The sequence below is a fragment of the Ptychodera flava genome, chromosome 8, assembly GCF_041260155.1.
Source record: "Ptychodera flava strain L36383 chromosome 8, AS_Pfla_20210202, whole genome shotgun sequence".
NCBI classification, from domain to species: domain Eukaryota; kingdom Metazoa; phylum Hemichordata; class Enteropneusta; family Ptychoderidae; genus Ptychodera; species Ptychodera flava.
The window spans coordinates 30,380,045-30,404,210 of NC_091935.1; the positions used below are offsets into that span (position 1 = coordinate 30,380,045).

At 36.9% G+C, this 24,166-nt stretch overlaps 4 protein-coding genes across 4 annotated transcripts; 2 read left to right on the forward strand and 2 right to left on the reverse strand.

Annotated features, from left to right (window-relative positions):
• The first annotated feature begins 2 nt into the window (after positions 1 to 2).
• On the forward strand, positions 3 to 8,837 carry LOC139139033 (armadillo repeat-containing protein 7-like). Its single transcript, XM_070707731.1, has 7 exons — positions 3 to 391; positions 1,325 to 1,423; positions 3,565 to 3,633; positions 3,948 to 4,014; positions 5,168 to 5,238; positions 6,896 to 6,987; positions 7,780 to 8,837. The coding sequence occupies exons 1-7, from the start codon at positions 331 to 333 to the stop codon at positions 7,861 to 7,863; spliced, it is 543 nt and encodes a 180-aa protein (XP_070563832.1). The 5' UTR covers positions 3 to 330; the 3' UTR covers positions 7,864 to 8,837.
• Positions 8,838 to 10,317: 1,480 nt separating this feature from the next.
• LOC139139035 (large ribosomal subunit protein eL37A-like) lies at positions 10,318 to 14,209 on the reverse strand. The gene is made up of 4 exons (XM_070707733.1): positions 14,111 to 14,209; positions 13,044 to 13,176; positions 11,943 to 12,027; positions 10,318 to 10,509 (listed from the first exon to the last, which is right to left on the reverse strand). Exons 1-4 carry the CDS (start codon positions 14,111 to 14,113, stop codon positions 10,425 to 10,427), a joined length of 306 nt encoding a protein of 101 aa, XP_070563834.1. The 5' UTR covers positions 14,114 to 14,209; the 3' UTR covers positions 10,318 to 10,424.
• A 10-nt stretch (positions 14,210 to 14,219) lies between these two features.
• LOC139139029 (F-box only protein 4-like) lies at positions 14,220 to 19,071 on the forward strand. The gene is made up of 7 exons (XM_070707726.1): positions 14,220 to 14,629; positions 15,041 to 15,252; positions 15,388 to 15,596; positions 16,347 to 16,425; positions 16,891 to 17,069; positions 17,372 to 17,547; positions 18,468 to 19,071. The coding sequence occupies exons 1-7, from the start codon at positions 14,390 to 14,392 to the stop codon at positions 18,546 to 18,548; spliced, it is 1,176 nt and encodes a 391-aa protein (XP_070563827.1). The 5' UTR covers positions 14,220 to 14,389; the 3' UTR covers positions 18,549 to 19,071.
• A 540-nt stretch (positions 19,072 to 19,611) lies between these two features.
• On the reverse strand, positions 19,612 to 24,166 carry LOC139139034 (proline-rich transmembrane protein 1-like). Its single transcript, XM_070707732.1, has 4 exons — positions 24,008 to 24,166; positions 23,516 to 23,580; positions 22,345 to 22,512; positions 19,612 to 21,824 (listed from the first exon to the last, which is right to left on the reverse strand). The coding sequence occupies exons 1-4, from the start codon at positions 24,018 to 24,020 to the stop codon at positions 21,675 to 21,677; spliced, it is 396 nt and encodes a 131-aa protein (XP_070563833.1). The 5' UTR covers positions 24,021 to 24,166; the 3' UTR covers positions 19,612 to 21,674.

Genomic DNA, 24,166 nt, shown 5'->3' on the forward strand with positions numbered 1-24,166 from the left:
ACACGAAACGACCCTGATTGACCTCAGTTGCTGGCTCAGCTGTGGGTTGTTGTAGGTCGATACCTATATTGAGAGCGTAAATGATAGAATGTGCCTTTAATCCGTTATTGATATAATTGTAAATTCATTACACGATCCGTGAGATTCACAAATTTGGAATTTTGTCCGCAAATCGTCTCGTTTCTCAGCGATTAAACTTCCATTCGCTGTGAACCTGAAGCTGAACGTGCCGCGGATGCGACCGTGAGACGTACACAGGAAGCACAGACAGTACAGATGACCCTATCTGTTGACGAAACTCTGTCAGAGCGGTGCTGAGACGACTTAGAGATGGATCGACTTGAATTCTTGCAACAACTTGTCTTAGAATTTTCGAAAGAAAGCAGTGATGGTACGTCATTGAAAAATTCACTTGGTACTCTCTGCAGATGGCTGAGTGTTTGTGTTCCGGTACATGTATGTCTTTCTGCGCACTGTTTACATCCAACCTGCATCCAGTGTGTCTTCATTGCAAAAATTCCTGCCAAAGCTATTATAAATATTGTAAATCCTTATTTGAGGATGAATGTCACATTGTCACGGAATGTCGAAATCCAGCACTCATCGTAACATTCTTTTTTCAACTGTAAAGTTTGTGAGACTAAGTTTTGGTGATTTGAATGAAAAAGAGAAGTTCATTCACATCTTTACCCTGAAAGATAAACTACCTCTTGTGAAATATAAATTTCTTGTATTTTACTTTCTCCCCCAGCAGCAGCACATACAACTTTGTCAATGTTCGTGAGCGAGACTATGTCGGGGAGGCTAAATGCAATAGAGAAATCACTCTATTCTCTATCACGTTAGCATACCCCACTTAGTCCTGCTCACAGACCTTGTTCAGCTAACTAAACACCTGTGTTGTGTTGTCACATATGTGTCATCCATCCATTACAGTCCATCTATCTCAAAGAGATATACATGAGATATATATGAAAAGATAGAAAATATAGATAAATTAACTTTATGGATAACTTACAAGAAATATATTTTAATGTTGATGTTTGTAATTACATATATATGGTTTAATGTCTGTTTGCACATGTATTTTGTCTGTTTTGTGCATATTTATGTTTAACAAAAGCATTTTCAATGAACAGAATCTGACAAGCTTGCTTGCTATCAACATATCATTTACATGATGAAAAGGTAACACATCACAATATAACTGTAGAGCACATTGCTAATGCCATGTACAATTATAACATATGTCAAGGACAGTCAGTTCTTTGTATCTGGTTCACAAGAAAGCTAACCGCATTGGAATTTTTCTCTCCTTTCCCAGATACCAAAGAACAGGTACTGGCTAACCTTGCAAATTTTGCCTATGATCCAGCCAATATGGAGTATTTACGGCAACTGAATGCTGTTGATCTATTCCTAGGTGAGTAAATTTTATATTTCAGATGGGTCAACTAACCATTCTCACATTACTGCATTGTCTGATAGGTTACTTGATTTCCAATCCTGCTTCCTTTTTTTTTCAACATTCAACAAGTGATGTATACAATACAATACATTACAGTGAATACTGCCATTAAAGACTAATGTGCTTTGTCTGTGGCAGGCATGATGTTGTCAGTTTATGGCAGTACCGATTGAATTATGCCCTTTTTTGTCATAATACATCTCTTCCTAATACCTCTGTTTTTAGTCAGTCACAAAAATATTGTGTCGGAGCTCCAAGCTGCTCCCATATCTCAATAATTCAAGAAAATTTGGTACTTTTTACAGAACAAGTAATTAATCTTAAGAACTCAAGAATGTGTATTTTTGCTACATTAGAATCTAGTTGTGCAGTCTTTAAACTGAAATTACAGATTGTCTTAGATATACTCTAAATGTAATTGATTTATAATTTGTCAATTTGCCAATGTCGTAAATATGAGTGACAGATTCATTATTTTACACTGTAATGTTCCATTTGATAACCTAAAAAATTAGTCTGTGTCCAATTCAAGGTGGTACACTGCTTAACAAAAACATGATTAAAGTGATCAAAAGTGGCAAAGAGTTACTGCACAATATTTCAGCAGAATATTTTTTTGCAATTTTTCAGTACAACGTATCTGTTTCAAGGGGGGTCCCTGTTTTCATAGCTTCATTGTGGTTAAACAGTTGAATTTGGGATTCTTTCTTGTTTAATTTGTGCTAAATATTGGAGCTAGCAAGACTCGGTGACAGCTGATATTTCAATTTAACAAGGGGGAAGTGATCAATCAATGATTCAAATTACAAGTAGTCCACAATATTTGATACAGATAGAATATCATGTTTTATGATACATTTTAAAATCTAGAAAGTAAACCATTCTCATGTGTGGAAATTAATCAAGCTATGCAAGACCACTGTGTTTATTTTAACAATCATCAAATGTGAATGCCGGTGACATAATTAATACTTCAGGGTTACAGATCAAACAGTACACGGATCACAAATTAAATCAAGAAGTTGCAACACTGTCAACCCTTATCCTATTATTAGGTCAGTAATTTCACCATCTGTGGTGAGTCAGTAAAAAGCAGTATCTAGCAAAAACCTTCAATAATTGCCTATAATTAGCAGGTTAAGTTGTTAGTATGTTTATTTTCAGGGGCCTTCATATTTGTCTTTGTTAAAGGGCTCATGAAATGGTCTTACACACCGACATTACGATTGCTCTTACAAGTAGTTGACCCTGGATATGATATGTTCATTTCTGTTATTATTTATTCCACATGTGCTGAACAACAGGCAGATAAAAGTGTGAAATTTGCACTCCCTAAAAGTTTGATTAGTTGACTCTGTTTGTATTTTGAAGATTACCTACCTTATCTTCTTGTCAAGTGTGTGTGACAATGACACGGCCTCTATTTGCATTGTGAGCTTGCTTTGAGGAAAACCATTTCAGTTTTGTTTAAAGTCTGCTATCTCTACCTGGAATAAAATAGGTTCTACTCTCTCATTCTGTTCAGTCCACTCACCACTAGCCATTTCTTTACCTGATGCAAGGCTAGCGGCAAAATCTGTTGAGCTGAAGTGTCATCCATAAATGGCTGATTTTCCAAGCCTGTTTTGCCAAAATTGTGAATTATGAATACCTCCAATAAAGTTATTGCAATCCATTCATTGGCTCTTGAAAATGCAACATAGGACGTATTATGCTTCACTGGTGTTAATCTACTTGACCTGCTAGTGACATTTGAACTTGGCTGGATATGTTTAAAATGTCATTGCTTCATACCATGAAAGAAAACAGCACAGCATCCATTCAGTATATGAGTGAAGTTTTTCTCATCATCGTGGTCTAGTGTTTGCTAAAGTATTGAAAATCTTGTGTATTCCACAGATTAAAACATCCAACGTCATCATATCAGCATGTTTTTATTGCTGTGCTCAAGGGCACTTCAATTTATAGATTTTTTTCAAGATGAATGGAATAAGAAAACTACTACTATACTGGTATTTGGTCTTTCTGACAGTGTCATGTTGTTTTGGAAACTTGGAAGATGAAAGAACACAAAACTTTTATTTTGTGATTTTCAGATATGTTAGATGAACAGTCTGAAAAGTTGGTCGAGTTTGGCCTTGGAGGACTGTGCAATCTAGCTCAGTGTAAGTAATGAGACATTTTCCATTTTCACAAAACCATTCACTTGTTTCCTGCATAAAGTCAATGTTTCAGTGCTGCAGAGTAAATTATTCTGCCATAGAGGGCGCTGTACACTCCAGAGAAGTAAACCCCTGCAAAGATATTTCCCAGTACTTATGATAGTTTCAACTTGGCAATTTGCTTCATGTTGAAATATGCATGACTGTTCTGGTAATTATTCACACACGTTTTCTTTTATTTCAAGTGTTGATTCCCAATGCTTAGTGGCAGCATTTATACCTCAAAATGACAACCATATCTGTTGTATCTGTTTCAGATGACAAGTGCAAAGAGCAGATCATTTCTAGTGATGGGATTCAGCTAATTTTGTCTACTCTCTGTAGGTAAGCTGCCCACTAATTGTAATGTAAAAATTTTACATGTGTTTACCACACTAGTATCATCACTGAATTATAATTATTCAGTGTCATAATCTCTATCAACCTCTACAGCCCCTCTTTCATTGAATGTGTGTTATCAAAGAATGTGCAGGATGGTGTGATATCCTGTAAATAGAACAAGTCCACATAATTATAAAACTCTTTCACCTTTACTAATAGCCGCAAACTGTTTATGCCTCTTTGAAGGGCTATCAAAATGTACATCTAACACCAGACTGCTACTAAAACCTTCAAACGCTTCCTTTTGCCAGTTAACAATCCATTAAAAATTGTTCAGTTTGTCCAAATAAACTATTACGGTGATAGCATCCATCTTTCATGTATTCTGTTTGACCCTGCTGTTTGCAGTGTTTCAGTGCATCGAGCTCATTTCTTGCCTGAGTTATAGAGAATAATGAAAGGTTTCTCCAAAGACGAATGGTTCACATAATGCTACTTTTCTAGTGTCAAATATAGGCAAAAAATGCTATAGTGTGTTATATTTCAAATAAAAAGTTGTAGAAAATGTAAAGATAGATAATACATGCTAAAGTATTATGAAATAAAAGAAAACACGGCCATTTTGGCCATTTTTTCAGGCCAAGTGTGCTGGGTAATTACCAAATGACGATGACGTAATTTTGGAGTTGCATATCTAGCATTATCATTGCAGAATTGAAGACAATAAGGGAACTCATTCAAGGAGTTTTTGTAAGAAGGTAGTCAAGGAGGTCACATTGAAAACCTAAAACGTCATGTCTAGCATTTACCATTCTTGTACCATTGACCAAGCATAAAAAATACAAGTCTTGGGTGAGAGAACCACTGTATTTGGTCAGCCAGCTGTCTTTAGCCTTGCTCTGTTATAGTTTGGTCCAAAACCATATCGTTTTAATGCCAAGGCCAGAACAAATGCTGAAAATCATGTGAATGGTTTAAAAAGTGGCAGGGAGTTCTATTCCATGCGTGACACAGAAAATGTGACCCTGAAAAAGGTAATCCTGTCACCCAAATCTCCAGATGTAGACAGCCAATTTTCCAGTAGACAAAACAATTCGCTTATCAGTACAGCAATAGGTGAAGTATTGTGTTGAGATTTTGTTCCCTTTTCTTACAGCTCCAATGAAGAAATTGTCGTAGCCGCCATTACATGTCTTCTCTATTTGATATCACCCAATACAAAGAAAGGTATGTGCTGAATTTGATGTAAAAGTTTTGGTCTGTGTGATAATAAACTACAGCTCACAGGTGGTGTCTACTTTGTTAAGAGTAACTAAAGGATAGAAGATGGCATTGAACTGATCAGTGCCACCTATTCAGTAAAACTTAAATATCAGCTTCATGCAAAAGACTGGCAAAGCAAATTACTAACCACAAGAAACCCATGTGTTTTTAATGATAATCTCATGACAAAGTGAACAAAATAACCTCAACTGTAGGTTGCATGGTACGAAAACGGTAGTAGCTCAGACTGGAAAGCTCAGACACTCTTCATTGTGCCCTGTAGCCTTGAATACGCAAGCGGTGCTGTTGTGTATCCATTGGGCTCGGGTCAGGGGTCATTGCCAGAGAACCATTGCGAGCCAACCCATAGGCATTTTTGGTCGTTCATTACGATACAAATCAGAGTTGCTGATTTGGCTGGCAAAATAATGAAATATATCAGTCTTCGAGTAAATCAATCTGTATCCGCTTTATCACTGACTACCTATGACTCGTACTCTACTCTTGCTAGTTACCTCGACAATGAAAACGTGTATTTTCAACCATTTTTCCATGGGCCATTAACAGCTTCTGCTCATATTGAGAACTTTTAACCTCTAACGTATTCAATGCATTATATGAAATTCAAAGTAGCTGCAGTAGATTGTAGCAATGGAAATGTTTTGAATTTTCTAATAAGGCACTTTAAATAAAATTCTTTGTTTGCCGTACTTGTGCTGGTAAGGTTTTAGAGAAAGTCAAGAAAACAAACACAATGTTAACACTATTACAAATAAAAATATTAATTTCCAAAAGAAGTCAGATAAAAAATGAGCTTATGTTGATACACTTGTGTTTTTTGTCTGTGTTTGTTTTTTTTCCCTGGCTGGTTGGTAGGTTTTTCAAAAATCCAAGGATGGCAAACAAAGAATTTTCTTTAAATGGCTTAAGTATAGGATAAAGCCCGAGTACGAGGGCTCTTCTGGTATATAAAGTCCAACCCAACGATAAAATGTCGAGGCCGCAGGCCAAGACATTTTATCGTAGGGTTGGACTTTATATACCAGAAGAGCCTCAGTACGAGGGTTTTATCCGACTTAAAAACTATCGCCCCTAACTGATATATTTTCATTTTCAATGTGTTTACGTCAACTGTCCCCTTTGTCAATGTAACATGTTTAGGATATGAATTAAAACTTTTATTTGTGAAATAGCCTTCCAATGTAATGGAACATCCTATAAATGCCCTAGGGCACATTATATAAATGCCCTAGGGCACAGCAGATTTTGTGTTGCAGCTGGTTTCCGCTGTGTTACCAAATTTGAATATTAAAACGTACCAGATGTCTACAGAATATGACATGTTCACTTTTGATTGGACAGTACTTTACTACGGCGCTGTCATTCGTGTCTGGAATTTGGTGAACAAGGCTTTACGAGTAGATAAAACACCCTGAATTGAGCACTCTGATTGGTCAATCAACAGTAGATAGTTTTTAAGTATGAAAATGAAAGCAGATGTGAACTTAATCATATCAAAGCACAGAGTTTCAAGTTTTGGTGAGCTTTCCATTCTTTAAAGGGTTCACTTCTGTGATTATTTTTTGCCAAGTGTAACACTAAGTCTGTCATTACCACACAGATATCACAACCATACCAGTTATTCAGAGTATGCAACAGTTTCAACTGTCATCAAACTCTAGAATCAGCAATCTGGCCACTATCTTCCTCGAGGTAGGTACACTTCTCTAAGTGTGAAACTCTGCCAGTCAAAAATCATCCAGTCTAGCTTCCTCAAGCCAGGTAATCTAACCTCAAGTGGCATGCTGGATTACCATTGATATGCTATATGTAGTGCTGTGAAATATAGTATAGGACTTCTTTGTTTTTGAATGAATATTTCTGTGCAATCAATGATAGCTCTCAGAGAAGAAGTATGAACACCATTCCGGCACTTTTTTGTACTTTATTTGACCCAATGAGTTAAGTTAAACAGTGGGTCTGTGATAATTGGGTAAAGTTACTGCAATGGTTACTTTTAAAAACATACAAACAGACACTATGAGGTATTACCTGTGTGTAACTTTGTCTCACATATTCTACACCAGCTTCAGAAGGTCCTTGATTAGGCAATACAAGTCTTTCTTATATTATTCTTCTTTTTTTGACACAAAAAAATAATATTTAGAAATTCTGCAAGACCTATTCAAAGGAAAGTGTTTCTACAATTGTCACTTCTACCTCAACAAATGTTTCTTTGACAAAAAAACCCTACCTTGGAAACTCTCTCAGACTGATCGGAAAGTAAATGTTTCTTCACAGTGTACTGTTGTTTCCACTGCACAGCAACTTGTATTAAACTGTCACTCCTGTAATCTCAATATTTTATTGCAGTGCTCACTGTGTTGAATAAACACTTCTCAAGCATGGAAAAATTATATAGTTGTCTGTTATTGCCATGTTAAAGCAGCATTCTCAGTCATAAAATCACTCTTGACAAAATATGGGTATGTCTGTCTTTTTCAGGACTTCTGTACATCGCAAGAGAAACAGGCGGCTAGTTCAACTCAGCAGCATGCCATTGGAATTCCTCTACCACCTTCTGAGTGACTGATTTAACTGATTAAATGTGCATTGGTGTAATAACAGAAAAAGGAAAGATTGGCATTCCGTTCTGTGCTGAGGACAAAAGAAGCAATAGCATGTATGAGGCATTGCAGCGGAGCCTTACTTTCCATGTGGCAATGATAGTGCCATTAGTTTGGTGCAAACATATCACAGGTCACAGATAAACTGTTCATACAGAACAAGAGCCACATATTGAGACGTCAACTGCAAAGGAAAGAGCTCTACTGATTTGATGAATGGTCATGTTGGATGAGCTGCTCTTGTGCACAAATAATACACTATTTTGGTTCAGTGTTGTCAGGATTTAGCAGTCATACTTTTGAAGGTGGCGGAAGCACTCCTTCAAAACTTTGTCGGTGCTGCTTATGCAGAGACCCAAAGATCTAACAATACAAATACAATGAGTTAGAATCATGGAAAGTCAAATTAATGAAGCATGACTAACAGAATGGGGGAGGGGGCATTTGCTTAATATCAAGGATAGCAAATTTTCAAGATCTTGTCATGCAGTGCATCATAACATCATTAGCACTGTCATGAGCACTGAGAATGTTACAAAGCTTTATATAAGAGTACAAACCAATGTCAGTGTCTGACTTGTCATCTAAGTAATCTGGCCCTTGTGTGTCGTAAAATTAAATCAAATGTGTGTCAACTATATAGCTTTACTACAGAATGACTATATTGAAGGACATTTGTTAAACACAAGGGATATCACAGTAGAGTGAAAAGTTTGATGACATAGGAGTGTCAATATTGAGGCACTCTTTACAGAGTATGGTCAGTAACTTACAGTAAGTTACTGACCATATTCTTTACATAAGTATGGTCTGTAACTTTGACCTGACAAAATGATACTCATGTATTGTCTGAGATCAACTTTCTGACAAGGACATCTGGATATGCCCATGAATTGGTTTCTTGAATAAAGGACTTGCTTAAATGAATGACAGTAATATTTGTGCCTGGTAGAATCTGTATACAGCATGGATATTTTAGACTTGTTTGGGCATGTGGCTGAGGAGTAAATGCACTTACACTTGTTGACAAACCCTCTGAGAGCTGGGTTTTCCCCATGCACTGTTGCTTTCAACCTATGACTATTTACAGGGTGCGTATACAGCACCTAAACTCTTCCATTCATTGGTCTTGTTAGGCCTGTATTGGTCTTCTTGTCAAATATGAAAATGTTAAACACTTTGATGACAATTTTTCATCCCAGAATTTGCAATCAGTGGACATTTTGTCACACAAATGTGTTGTACTTGACATCATGTAGGGTTACCATGTTGAGACTGAGTCCACAAATTTCATAATCATGGACTGCATAGATAGGTAATCAATCACGCTCTACTGTACACTGGGGTCGTGTTACCTTATATGGGGCTAAGATTTTCTGAGAAACAATTCAGGCTGATGATGATGAAACTCATTTCCACAGTGATGTAACATTATCAGTATACAAACATTCCCAGTAGAAGTCAGTGTCCTCATGATAGGAAAAAGGGTTTGGTTTCATTATTCTTTCTCCCATATGGCCTACTGTGAAAGTACATTCAATGCATTGGCCATGGCCACAGGTGTCAGCTTTTGGAAACCATCATGACACTCCACGCAACTCTGTGATTTGACTTGGTAATAATTTCAGAGGAATCATGGGCTTGGACAGTCTTTGTACAAGATTGACGGGCCAGTAATGCTAACTTTTGATTTTTTCATTATTATTATTTTGTATGTTAACTGCAACTTATTATTCTACTCTCAACAGAATGTTGAAAGACCCACCATTACAACTTGCGACTGTAAAATGTACTGTTATTGTTTACATTTGAATTCTAGTCAGGACCAGAACTCACTTTTCAACAATAACAATGCAGTTTACACACATACAGGCCGAGTTGACAAGCTGAACACTGTGTATATCAACATGCCATGGGGAGCAGAATGAGGAATTATGGTTGACATTTAAAACAAAAATTTTGGATAAATTATCAAAAGCTTAGCATTACTGGCATTATATAATATGTGCAGCACGAAGGTAAAAGGGACAAAGTCGGCCATTTTCATGAATTTTGTTTGATGCAGGATACTTCTTATATTGTTTGATATGTTGAAAGATACTGAATAAATGGGTGACCATGCATATATTCAACCCCGGTTTTAGACAAATGAAATGAAACCATCGCGAAAAAGAATTAATAGTCATGACCATTAATTCATTTTCATGATGGTTTCATGTATCGTGTCCAAAACCGGGGTCAAATATGTGAATGGTCACCCATTCATTATCTGTGAACAAGTCAAACAATATAAGTAGTATCTTGCATCAAATAAAATTGTCCATTAAAGGCTTTTAATATTCTTACTATTCAATGGATATCTCCACGTTGCTAGGTTGAGTAGAATGTCACAAAGAAATCCACAGTGAGACAAATATTACGTGATTCACCAAACAATTTATTGGCCTAACAAACTGTGAACAGACTTGACAAGTACAGTTCAGATGATGGACTCAAAAAAGATCTTATTGTTGAGGTTGTCATCTATGATTTTGCAACAGCAGTAGACTGGGCAGCTGGTGCACCTCGTTTACGCGGTGTTGGTTTTGTACCCTCACGGAAACCATTCCTACAGATAAAAGCACAAAATATGTATTTAGTCACTTAGTAAGACATGTTACACAAAAAAAAGTTTTGTTCATAATTGGCAACTCAGGCCTTCCTTGGGCAGGAGGGTTACTGGTTAGGTTGCAGGCCAAAATAATAGCAAGATTGAATTTAGTTACTGTAATGGCATAGCCAATACTCTATGAACGTAATGTTTTGAACTCACACATGTTAAATCCAATCTGTTACATTGTTATGCATTATTCAATGACCGCAAAACAGTTTTGTGTATGAATTTGACTGGTGATACCGTGCAGTTTGCAGTGGTTGTGTGTGTGTGTGTGTTTAGGGTTAGTTTTCAAATGCAAATAAACAATTGCTAATATTTTGAGTACTTTGCAACTGAATTGGTCATGATTTTGGAACTGTCTTGGGCAGTAAATGAAAAACCTGACGCTTGATGAGATTCAACGTGGCCAGAACAGGATCAATCAACAGTGATACTCCAGCAAATGTAGCATCCTTTGGGTGATTTTCTCTCAATATACACTCTATTCCAGTGGGAATTGAAGACACAAACATTTTGAATATTGAAGAACTGATATTAAGGTAGAACGCACCTCGGGGACAGACATTCGGACTCTCAAACTTTTACAGCTCTCTTCTGATATACCACATGTGGGGGTTCATTTTAAAGCTCTTGGTGAAAGAAAACTTTTTACCGGCTTAGTTTTTTGAAATTCGAAAATTTTTATTTTTCGGCATAGAGTTAACACAGGGATGGCGGCCATTTTGAATTTCTAATATCAGTAAATCTTGGGTTATTTGTTTCTCTACTACCAAAATTTGCACGGTGACCCCCTATTTTTATTCTTGAATTTGAAAGAGAATGATTGAAAGATTATTTGAGGAAAGTTAGAGCAAAAGTTTAAGTCTTTCACTTTCGAGGTGCATATTACCTTAACTGTAAAAGGTGTCTTCACACTTATTTCACAATCAGAGAGGTGAAAGTGTGTTAGACTTTTATGAAGTTTTTGCTGGAACAAAGCCCTAGGTTGCAAATGTAGATGTACAGCACACCTCAGAAAAATGCAGTTTGTCAATTCTTTATTTTCGAAGTTGACTGATGGTTTTGCTTTGTATTTAACCAAACTTCACTACAAAATGTCAGTCTAAGAAAGTAATTACAGGTTTTGGCAGTATTTTTATCATAACCACAGATGACAGCATCAAAAGAGCATTTACAAATGCAAAGATGTGCCATCCCCTAAGGCATTATTCATCAAGAATGTAATGAGAACCACTTTTAGTAGCCAAACAAATTGGCGAATTTGACAAAACTGATAACAGTTAGCAGATAAAGGTTAAATAACGAAAGATTGAAGAACAGTGCGTCAACTATGACCTCATTCTAAACTGCTCCCTGATTGTTATTTGATACAAAATGAGACCAACCTGAATCTTCTGTGGACAACCTTCAAGTGACGCATACGACCAGTTCCAGTTGTCTTCCTCCTCTTGGCTTTGATGCTCCAGTTGTCTGGTGGTGAATACACATCAAGATTTGAAGAATCAAATTGTGATGACACCCAAAACAATAAGTTTACACTGTTCTAAAGTTGACCAAATTAATCGTACCAGCATCTTTTAGAAATTTAGAAACGCAGAGACGTGCCATCCCCTAAGGCATTATTCATCAAGAATGTAATACAACCATTAGTGACAACAGATTAACAAACACTTCAAGATTATGTTTTATTTGTATGGGAAAGTGCCAATGCTCACACAAGCATTATGACCAGTGGAACAACGTATATAATCAAATTTATAGTGTGGTGTCACTGTGTGCTGGAAAATTACAAGATTTATGGGGAGCCTGGGGAACAGAGGTTTGCAAGAATACCAGAAATAAAAGGTTTTGTGGTCAAGTAAAGTACCATTGATTTTGTGGACATTTTTGGTTAAAGGGATACAGTTGTCGGACCTGTGCTCAAGGTTGTATGGGACCCATACGACTAATGTAAATACTGTATCCAAGATACTATGGTGATTGATGAAAGTTAAAACATGTCTGTCTTAATCTACATCGTATAATTTAAATGTTGCAGCTATGATGATGAGGTGCATCTAGATATCGTGCATGAAATACATTGCTTGTCAGTGTTTTTGTTAAGGCCGGTACCCCGGTAAATGTTACCGGGGTTCCCCAGTCATTTTACCGGGGTTCCCCTTGGTATATCAATGCAATCAGATTAGGGGACAGCAGCAATGTTACCGGGGTTCCCAAATAATTTACCGATATTCCCAAACCTTAGCAAAAACACTGCTTGTAAACAAGAAACTCGCATAGGCACAGTTCTGACGATGGTTCTCTTTAATGTGACAAGCAGATTTGCTTAATAATTTATGGACAACTGGCAGGTGGATGTTAAAATTGTTTACTGATGTAGTCTGTTGTAAAATTGCCCTGAGAAAGTGAAGTAACAACAATCATATTTTGAAAATAAAAATATCAAGAAACTAACTAACAAATCCTGATAAAATGGGAAAACTTACAATGTCTGATTCGTTTACTGGGGTATCCACAGGAGCCACATCTTTTCTTTTGGATGTGATACTTTCGGCCACAACGGCGACACTCTATGTGTGTTTTGTTGTGCCGCTTCCCAAAACTGGAAGTACCCTTTGTCTGTGAAGGAAAAGATGGAAATGATATAGTGTTAGAGTTACTGAGTGACCCATGTTCTGGCTTGCTCCATGAGGGACAGTCCCTGTATTCACTGACCGGTGGATAGAGGGACTCTGGTTCTACCAAATGCAAAACACGCTGAATGAAAGATCTATGTTATGTTACCTATGTTGTTTCTGAATGCAGGCTCTCAAGTGCATCTATATTCAGCTCTTAATTCCTGTAGAATTTGTGTGGTTTTGCCTGCTCTTGTTTTTATGGTCAGGGCTAATATTATAGTTATTCAATATCACGTACAGATTTCGAGCACTCAGATGACGGTACTTCCACAAACCGTCCTTAGATATAAAATAAAACATTCAACAGGCACACATATTAGTGTCTTACTCTTTGCTAGCTCACATCAGTTTTGAAAAGTTTGCCTTTGGCTTCACATAAAATGCAGACAAAGCTGTACATGATACCAACACGACACAAATTCAAACTGCACAGTGTTACCATGCATGTCTCTTTTTACATGCTAGCTACTACTGCCACCAAACTTCATGTTGATGTCAAATCTTTTTGAAACATCACACATTTCGGGGATCCGTTTGGAAGCTTTCCATTTTTCTTACACGCGGTTGGATGCCACACGTATGAGTCTTTGGTTAGCTACCCTTGAAAATTAAGCCGTTTGGAGTTTCTCTCGTAGAAAACTCAATGGGAAACGATAAACTAGCAGACACCTGAGTACCACATACCACATCACTCCATGGTCTGAGTTGGTGGACTTACAATGCCTACAATAATTGTAATCGGGGAATTATCGAAACAAATTCTGTCATATTAAAAGAGAATATATCAATGATTGTCCCTATTATCATTTCAATGCCATGAGCTCTAGCATACGGGGCGATGGCATCGATTTACTTTGATGGATTTTGGGACTCACCATCTTGTTCTATTAGAAAGGGCGAAGAGGTCACCGACTCGTTTTCATTTTGAGAGGTCACCATCGAGAATACACAACCGAGACTTAGCGAGACTCTCGTCGTCTTGCAATGCGGAAGTGTTTCCTAGGATGACGTCATGTTGTTATTTACAGCAACTCCACGTTGGAACCTACACGCTGGAAGAGATTGCACACATAGATGTCATAGGCCCGAGAGCTGTGACAACAAGATCATTCTGCTAAAAAAATCAAGAGAACGCACAGCGCCAATTCGCAGCCATGTACGGGAACGAACTCAGCGTAAACGACATCAGGTCGATTTTGGAGAAGAGGAAAGGACACGAATACACGTTCGACTTACCTGCGGCTTTATCGTCGTCGTTCAGCTATGCCATGAAACTGTACCATTCAGTCACCCAGAATCAATCTGATAATGAAGCAACAACAATTGTAACATCTAGTGATCAGTGTGAAAGTTGTGAAGTTTTGAGGATTGAAACAGGGTTCTACGATCTACCGGTAAGTATTAAAGAGGGGATGAAGACACGAAACGCTACTGAATGACATGTCCCACGGGACATATAGACTAGATAAGACTAATAGAAAGCCCCTAATATTACATTCAAACTAACAACTAATTTAATCAATAGTAGTTTGTGAAAACTATAATAAGATCAAGGACATTTTTCCATCAGTCTTTTGACTTCACCAAGCTCTCTGTCGAACCTTTGGTTGGACACCTGTTGATTTGCACAAATAATTTTTTGGTAAAACTTGAAATTACTATTTCATAGGGATTTACCCCTATGTGATATTCCATTACACTTACAGTGTGAGGAAGCAGCACATCTTTATAATACGGAACGCCCACTATTTTGACTGTCTCCGAGTGACAGCATGTTTTCCCTTTTTGTTCTTCTTTTCTGCCAGGTCTATGTACAGTTGTACATATTTTCCTTTTTAAGTGCAACAGACTTGGCCAGAGTTTCGCCCACATGCACACACTGGAATGTGTTATCCAATGACAGTTTACTGTGGAAAAATCTACTCGAGAGGGATATGATAACATGGAACAAAATCGGACACAGATCTTGTCCTTTGACGTATGATGAAGTGAATTCTGACCTCTCGAATAAAAATATGTAAGTATATATTCTCAATACGCTAACCTACATGTGCTGTAGGAAGAGATTCTTGTAAACATGTGAGTTTAATTTCAGAGAGTTTCAGTACATTTGAAACTTCATAGTAATTTTCTTCCATTTGTTCCTGAACAGATACATACGATGTAGTCCAGATATCAACTGTAAAGTTGAACACTTCCAGCTGACAAATCTACTACGCTCACTGTTTCCAAAGAAGCCACCCCGCCTTGTCATGTTTGGGCCAGGATTGGAAACAAACGTCAGAGGCATAACAAGGGCACTACTGTTCAACGGAAATCCATTGTTTCAAGTCAATGGAATGTTTCCAGGGGAGATTGATGGTGAGTTTGTTTAGATTGATTACAAATTCAAACAGATATTCAGATTTTACGTTTCAGATATGTAATAATATTCTTACTCCCTTGTCAAATGTGATACATGGTACATCGGGAGATGGTGACATGTGTGTGCTTGAGACAGTAACTTTGTTTTACTTTTACCCTTTAATTACCATGGTTTGATCCATCCCATCATTTTTATATGGCAAATTTGACTGCTACACAGGAAAGTAGGGATAAAAGGGTCAGCCAAGTCTACAGACTTTCAGCTTTGCTAAAGTAAATAATCATGATTTGTATGAATATTTTTATAATGAAAAGTTAATAAACCACATCAGTGACAATGAAGTGTGTACGTTATGGAATCACATTAAACACAGTCCCTCTATCTAGGAACTGTGCATTAAAGGATGAGTCTGTCAGTATTTTAAGTCTCACATTGGTTTATATGTATATACACCACAGTTCTCCACAAGGAGATTTTGAGAGATGGGCCACCCTATATTATTGGACAAGTCTATTCATATGTTAACAACCATACAAACGAATTCATTCTCAAACCCTAAAAACATACAAAATTATGTACTGTTATGTCATTTAGTCACCCCCTTTGTTTTTCAGAGCTGTGGGGAGCATTGTAATCAAATTGGCAGTAGTTACTGTTTTCTTTTATTTCACAATGGTTTCACAATATATATTTCTCTATGTGAACAATACCATCACTCATGAAATGTGTCCTTTGGGTTATCCTAGGGGTTGGTTCTGGATTTTCAATCATGATTAAAGATAGCTGTAAAGAAATGAAACTCATCACCCTCTACTCAGCAACCAGGTAAGTGAAAGAAATAAAAAAAACCCCAGTTTTTCAAACACAGCTGTTTGAAATTCAGCCTCTGACTCAGTTTTCATTCACAATTGTAATTAACCATGGAAACAATCAGAAACAGGCAGATCATTTTTCCGTTTAATGGCTAACTCTAATTGTGTCACTCAGAGTTAATGAGTCATTCCAATTTCTGTTTTCCCTCAAACATTATTCATTATTGCATTCTGTAATGACTACACAATGTCACTCTGTTGCATTCCTTTATATTCTATATGAAATATTCGGACTTTGATTTTGCACAGGTTACGTTACAACCAAGTAATGCAGTATGAAATTACTTCACATGATTAGATAGAGATGTAGTTTTTTTTCAATCTGCTGATCATATTTATGTTGTTCTATGCATGATGTTGGGTCTATCCTCTAACACTCTTGATATCAATTTTTCTCTTTCTTTTTCTCATCATTCAGGAGAGAAAGAGAAAATGGCAACTTGCAAGACAGGGCTGAGAGAAACAGATTACTTGTAGCTTCCAGAGAAGGAGATAATGGTGATGTGACCTTTGAACTTCAAGACTCCATCAAGGAACTTTGTAAAACTGTAGATGGTTTCATATTTGTTGTGGAAGCTACTGCTGATTCCAACTTTGGTTAGTATGGATTAAAATGTCTGCTGTTTTCAAAAAGAAGTTTATTTCAGAAAAATATCAAATTCATTTACAAATATAGCAGATAAAAATCACCAACACATGCCTGGTAGTCAAAACCAAATATGGGGTGTTTATGTCTGCGTTTACTTGTCCTTTTCAACTCCTCTTGTAGATGTGTGTTAATGAAATTTTAGTATATTTACATAATGAAGTGGCAAGCTCTGGTGATAATCATGTCCTTTGCAAATCATCACAAGTTTTACTTAACCATATATCTGTGTGTGCGTATCTTTACCCTGTAGTTGACATTGGCAAGCCAGAACTGTCAGCCATGATGAATGAACTGAACACTCTAAACACCCTCCAGAATGTTCCACTTTTGGTCCTCTCCTGTGTTACCGAGGCAACAATACCAAGAAAACCATGCATCGAAGTGGCGAACAAACTGCAGTTACAGAAACTGAATAGACCTTGGCTGGTAAGTGTACAGTTAATTTTTCAGCAAAAAATTTTGATAGTTGCCGTGTTTGCTGACTCGACTCTTCATCAGGAAAAGTTTGATATTTTCCCAGTGTTTGTAATAGTCTGGTTAGACCCATAGATACACAGTTATAGATGACTTTGCATCTTTTTGCCTGCCCCAAGATTGATGTACACAGCATGCAACTAATTACTACTGCTGAGGCTTTTAATTTTTGTTTTTGATTTTAATAAATTATCCATAGAAATCAGTTTCAGGTGCTACATTTATTCTTAAGAGTGATATTGTGTTTTAAAATTTTTACTATGATGATTCATCCAGTAACATTATACAGCTTTGGAAATTTTAAGTTTCTGTATTTTAGATAGATTTTTTCATTTTTTGTCAATTTTTTGTCACCTGAGATGTCACTTCAATAGTTTAGCATCTTGAAAATGAAAAAACAGAGCTTCTTTGAAAATGAAAAAGACAAAGAAAGTGAAGATGTTAGTTCTGATGTGGGATCTGCCTGTGTGAGCTGATAGCTAGTCTTCCATACTGCAAAATCTGTGTCTGGTGTATTACATCCATTGTACCACTCATCAAACCATGGGGGCTTACGAATGTCCCATTAAAATATAAGAAAGCTACAATAAAGACTACTACTATTAAACCTAGTTTAATGGGCCATTCATGAGCCCCTGTGATCAAACTATTTGAATTGATGGGAGATGCTAGGAAGGACTTTAATTTTTCTAGACATAAAATGCCAAGCAGGACAGCTCTGTCCCTTTTGAGTAAAAGAAGAACAAAAAGGTACTAATCATAAGTCATAGGTTGTACAGGTACAATGAAATGAAGTAAAAAAAATTGCATGAGCATTCATTGTCATCAGAATATTTTACACCAGTTTTCACCTTTTCATATTTTCATTTCAGGCTCATGACGCTGTGGTCCAAGATTTAGAAGGTGTCGTCCCAGCTTTGAATTGGTTGATAGAAGCAGCACAGAGGAGGTGATCTGCAATGAATCTGTGTGCCCATTGTCCAAGATGAAATGACAAATTATGGATTTATTTCTCAGTAGTGAACATAAATGATTTGATTTCTTTCATTATGATTTTGTTTATGGTATGTCACAATGAGTGAGTGGATTCATGAAAAGACTGCTCATTATGAATTCAAATTCATTTGCTTCTGTTGCTGTTTTATTGTTGTGAGGTTTACAGAACTGGCAAAAACTACTGCAAGGTGAAAGTTCATACATTGTATTTTATTTTTTCAGGGTATTCTGTAAATGGAATGTAATTTACAACACAATATTAAAATTTTTATGAAAGACTTTTGGAGCCGTGGTTACATGTACTTAGTATAACTCACATTGTTTGTATTTCACTTTCCACATCGTTATTTCATTTTTATCATGTCACAATAAGATAGTTACAACTCTGTCTGTAACTTTGGCCGATGTTTATAATTTCTAAATTCAGAGAATTTGTACATAGAATATTTTTGGGCAAAAAATAAACATTTTTTGCAACACTGATTTATCATAATTCGTTTTCTGTAATTTAGTGTTTGATTTCACATTTGATGGGTGAATGGTTGGTCTGTGTTGCCTATAGCAGGAATTGATTGTGTAATTGTGGTAAGGTTTGGTGAATAAGTGTTAAAGGGCCAGCAGTATTTTTGCTTTTTATGTCAACTACCCTTTCTTGTTCTACTCTCTAAAGCATAGTGAGATACACAGTATTCAGCTTGTCAACTTAGCTTGTACATGTGTAGACCATGGTGATATTGTTAAAGAGTACAGGAATTCTGGTTGGGACCAGAATATGTAAACAATAACAGTGAATTTTACTGGTGTAGATGCTGTGTTGACAAGCTAAATAGTGGTGTTTCAACATGCTTTGAGTGTAGAACAAGATATACAAGACCAAAATAGTGAAAAAACTCACCAAAACTTACAGTTACTTGACCTTAATGCACTTGACAGCAAATAATGCAGAACAAAAAGTCATGTTAGTGCCACTTAATTTACTGTAACATTACAAACAATTCTAAAAACTCCAACACCTTGGTATTTTCATTTATTGATTCTTTATTTCATAAAACATAATGCTGTTCTGCGGATAGCTGTTATTAACATTTTCAAATCAGGAAAAAAACTTCACCAGTGTATATACCTTTCCAGGGAAGAAGGTGACCATATCAACTAAAATATTCCAATATAATTTTTTTTTCTTGCACAGAAAAAGAAATATGTGTTGGATTTGATTTTCAAACCGGTGGATATATGTTAAATTACAACTTTCAAAGTCCGACCAAAATTACAGGGCCCGATGCCCGTATTGTAACACATTGTCTCTATAGCACACAGTGCTCTGTCCAAAGACTGTAAATGTACAGTTTTTGACGTCAAAAATAGCAATTTTTTTCAAAATTTAAAGGACTGAACAATCAAATTATGCATCTACAGATGCAGTTGGATTCTCGGATTGTGTATGTAAGTCTGTATAGCTACCCCTTCCTGTCACCAAGACTGTACATGCGAATTCACAACATTCTTACACAAATAAAATATTGGCGGTTCAAAATAGTGTGTAAAATTTACACTTGATACCTTCTATAATGGCTTCTGAACAAAATACATGCTATCAGTGAGCCAATCTATATACAATTATTATACTTTAACAAACTTTTACACTCTTCTTTTGCTTCCAGTCTCCAATCTACAAAAATGTCGACCAGTACCAGCATCAAATAACCCTTTTAGTGCTGTAATTTTCCCCATCTAAATTTTAGTGCAACCTTTTTACACACTTTTACAAACATTTCTGTAATTGTTTTTATAATTTCAGACCAAATGGATATCAATTTTCATTGACGACAGTCTTTGATGAAAATTTCTGGAGAAGTGGTAAAAACATTTGTCTGGATCTGAAAAAAACTGTCCGGGTTATATTTTATGAAGGCATCAAAACTAGACTTGGCACTCAAAGAGTTGAGCAGTAATGTACCTCCCTCGGGCCATAATGGACGAAAGTAAACTTTGCACCATATAATGTACGAGGCAAAGCCGAAAACATTATCGTGCAAAGTTTACTTGAGTCCATTATGGCCCTGGAGAGGGTATATTATTGGTATTATTTAAAAATTTTGGCGATGCAAGTGAATTTCGATGTAGGAAACATCTTTAGCCACAATACTGGATAATCGATTATCGATACATTATCAGCAATAATCCGGGGGATGACTTCACAAAATTCACTGGTACTGTCAGCGCTGTAACACAATTGAAGACAATGCCCAGGAAGTACATATTTTGTTTCACTTTGGACAAAATGGCAAGGGCATAGTTGTTCTATATGAAGGATATGTGGTGTATTTAGGGGAAATGCTACCATGTATTGTCTCTGTACCAATCGCTAAAACGATAGGCAAAATGGTGCCATCCACAATTAAAATATACTGGCCAAACACAAACTCACACTTTGGTTTAAAATCATACATACGTATAAGGTCTTCACAACACAAACACAGTTATACGGACGCAACCACTGAATCTCACACACTGAAGGTAATGCATGTAAGCCTTACCCTGGTAAATGTTTGATATCTTAAATTGAATTCCCATAACTTATATTAGCTACGTCATTTCTACGTTCCCCACAGTCCAGATATCCCGAGTTTGCGCTGTTCAGAAGTTGAAAACTAGGCTGCACTGGAAAAGTTTGTCCACCGTCAGAGCTAAGACTTCTGAGAATGAATCAAATCTGGGCATCAAATCTGGCTTTCAAATTACAAATTGTAAACTTAAAACGATTTCAATAAATTATACGTTTTAATTTTGTAGTACATACTATATATACTTCCGACAGTAAACATGATGAAGTTTCTATCAACTCTATAGTCCACTAGCACATATGTACCTAATGAATATTTCGTTTACCACACGGCACAGCACATGTTTTGCTTTTTTCTAACTTTCTTGGCCTATTATAGAACATACATTATGTTTAGATTTATTGCAAATTTCGAGAACTTCCGAGCATCACATACTTCAAACGGTAGTTTTCGAGTTGCCAATGTATCTTGAGTTTAAAATCAGCACAGACGAACATCATCCGCACTTTTAAACGCCAGTTAGTATGCTCGTTTGGAAATGATGTACAACAAAGTGACGATGAAAATGATGGTGACTCCGACTCCAAGCGATATCCACGAGAGCTGTTTGGCAGAATGCGACGCTTCCACGGCAGCGTACGAGTCCCCGGCCGCTGCGGCCTTTCTTACCTGTCAGAATGGATAGAATCAAATAAATACACAGGCTTAATAACTATAAGATTAAATGTGTACATTTTCTGAATTAATGAAGTTTCTCGGAGGGGAATGTTACATACACATAGAACAATTAAATTTGTATTAAGCGTGAAGCATTTCAATAGATAGCTATTCAATAAATATCGATTCCGTTGTATCCTTTTTGTAGCGAGCTGGAATTAATCAAAATGGCAGAGCATAGTCTTTGAGAATTCATTCTTTTGCTGGAAATGATTATAAAATCTCTATCATTATTTTCGCGTGGAGATTTTCTCATGTTTGAAGAATTTCAGAGGCGTATAAATGTGAATTCTCGTCCGTCTGTCCATCCTGTCTGTCTGTATGTATCTCCCTCCCTCCCTCTCTCTCTCTCTCATCATCATCATCATCATCATCACCATCATCATTATCATCATCATCATCATCATCATCATCATCATCATCATCATCATCATCACCATCATCATATAATACTTTTCCAAGGATGACTTACATCCATTGAACGGAAGATTGCCACAAGTCCCGTCGGCCAAAAACAGCACAGAGTGACGAAGACGGCGAAGAAGAGATGGTCGTTTGGCGGACTTAACAACGGTGGGCGAGGCCTCAGGGTTACGTGGACAGATTGCGGCTGTAGCGTACATGATCCTATCTGGGTCACCTGTAGGTCAATGAAGGTAATACAGTCTATTTATATTATGACCTGGCCTCCTCGTCTGCAGTCATGCAGGTCAAACCAAACCTAATGCCCTAGCCAATTCTAAATTACCAAACGTGACAGTCATAATGATGACGTAGATTACAAATATTGGAGAATGACTTCGACCGTACAATGCATGTTATGTTTTCGGACTTATTTAAAAACTTAATCTGAAAATCTACGATTCTAAACATTGCAGCTATAAAACAGGGGATCATGCATGTTCGCAAGTTCACCCATCTATTCAAATCTTGTAAAGTATATATATACTCTCAGGATCCAACAGCATAGAGTTGTGTAAACTTTTAAATTCATGGTGGGAATACACCGACAAAAACAAAACTGGCACACCTTTACCTCTGTCGACGGCTCGAAGTATACTGTGACTGTAGTCTGTTAGTTCAAATAATGTGTTTATATATTTATGATGAACACAAACCTTCAAAAAAAATTGACCGATGAAACGGTCATTAGAGCTTTATCGTTCTCACATTATGTTTTTAGTCAATACGCAATCTTTCAAGCGATAAAAGCGGTACACTGGTTGTAACTTAAGCATAGCGAGGCAGGTATACACCAGTGAGTGTGTTGATTCACAAAGGGTTGATTGTTCAAAGCCAAACAATTGGCCGATTCAGGATTCCTTTTTTAGTTTGTGCGTCTCCAGTAACCGTGAAGTGACCTTTGTCGTATAAATCACAGGTGAGCGTAGACATTCAGTGAAAAAATGCGAACACAGAGTTCCCCTACATTTTAGAAGACAAGGATAATTTCAAATGTGTTACAAAAAGAGGGTTCAACTGTCGGGTAGCAAGTTTAAATCATGCAGAGGTGTGGGCTCCAATGCGAGTCAGCAGCGGTGAACTGCACTCTGTGGATTGACAGTCTCTTCAATACACCCAGAACAAGGAACCCTTGTTCATTTGAGACAAAGTTTTGGTTGTACATGTGCCTTTGTACTTACAACGCAGTCCGGCTCTGCATTACCGTGTGACTTGAAACCATTGTATGGTGGAGGAACCAGGTTCTCTGAGAAGCAGATAAAATTTGTGTTAACAGTGAAACAAAATTGTGATTGAAAAAAACCATCACGTATGCTACGAGTATTTATGTAAATTCGTTTAAAGGGACATAAAAACAGTTTGTTGGTATTTGATATTGTGTTGTGACGGGCAAGATGCAAAATTCAATGGGTTGACATCTGCCACATTAAGCACCGTAAATGTTTTAAAACAAAAGAAAGACATGTCATTTTCATATCATTAGAACTTCTTGTAGATATGTGTCGAAAAGGTATACATGTTTCACCAAGGTGTCAACAGCTGGAGCATACATTTATCGGTAATTTGTTACAAACTTTTGCGACAGTGAAACCACCAACTTGTAGAATTGGCCGATGTTACAGGACGCTGTGTTATTCGTTACCTTGTCAATCAGTTACAGTGTCTATACTTACCCTTTTCAGACATCTTCACTAATCTTGCTGTTTCCCGAGAATACAATCGATGCGTACGTGTAAGTGCTTGGACGTTTTACTGAATGGGCCGAGGAACTACACCAAGCGGCACATGACCTCAATTAACCTTATGAATATGGTAATATGGTATGCGCGTGT

Bases quoted from the DNA above. Each gene is read 5' to 3' on its own strand.
- LOC139139034 (XM_070707732.1), bottom strand. The intron at 22,513-23,515 runs GTAAGTACAAAG...ATTGACCTACAG, and splicing joins ATGCAGAGCCGGACTGCGTT to GTGACCCAGATAGGATCATG. The intron at 21,825-22,344 runs GTAAGTCATCCT...CCATTCTGACAG, and splicing joins CAATCTTCCGTTCAATGGAT to GTAAGAAAGGCCGCAGCGGC.
- LOC139139035 (XM_070707733.1), bottom strand. The intron at 12,028-13,043 runs GTAAGTTTTCCC...ATTCACCACCAG, and splicing joins CAGTAAACGAATCAGACATT to ACAACTGGAGCATCAAAGCC. The intron at 10,510-11,942 runs GTTGGTCTCATT...TTTTATCTGTAG, and splicing joins GTTGTCCACAGAAGATTCAG to GAATGGTTTCCGTGAGGGTA.
- LOC139139033 (XM_070707731.1), top strand. From the start codon at position 331: ATGGATCGACTTGAATTCTTGCAACAACTTGTCTTAGAATTTTCGAAA. The intron at 5,239-6,895 runs GTATGTGCTGAA...ATTACCACACAG, and splicing joins ATCACCCAATACAAAGAAAG to ATATCACAACCATACCAGTT. The intron at 6,988-7,779 runs GTAGGTACACTT...TGTCTTTTTCAG, and splicing joins TGGCCACTATCTTCCTCGAG to GACTTCTGTACATCGCAAGA.
- LOC139139029 (XM_070707726.1), top strand. From the start codon at position 14,390: ATGTACGGGAACGAACTCAGCGTAAACGACATCAGGTCGATTTTGGAG. The intron at 15,253-15,387 runs GTAAGTATATAT...GTTCCTGAACAG, and splicing joins GACCTCTCGAATAAAAATAT to ATACATACGATGTAGTCCAG. The intron at 17,548-18,467 runs GTAAGTGTACAG...TTTTCATTTCAG, and splicing joins AACTGAATAGACCTTGGCTG to GCTCATGACGCTGTGGTCCA.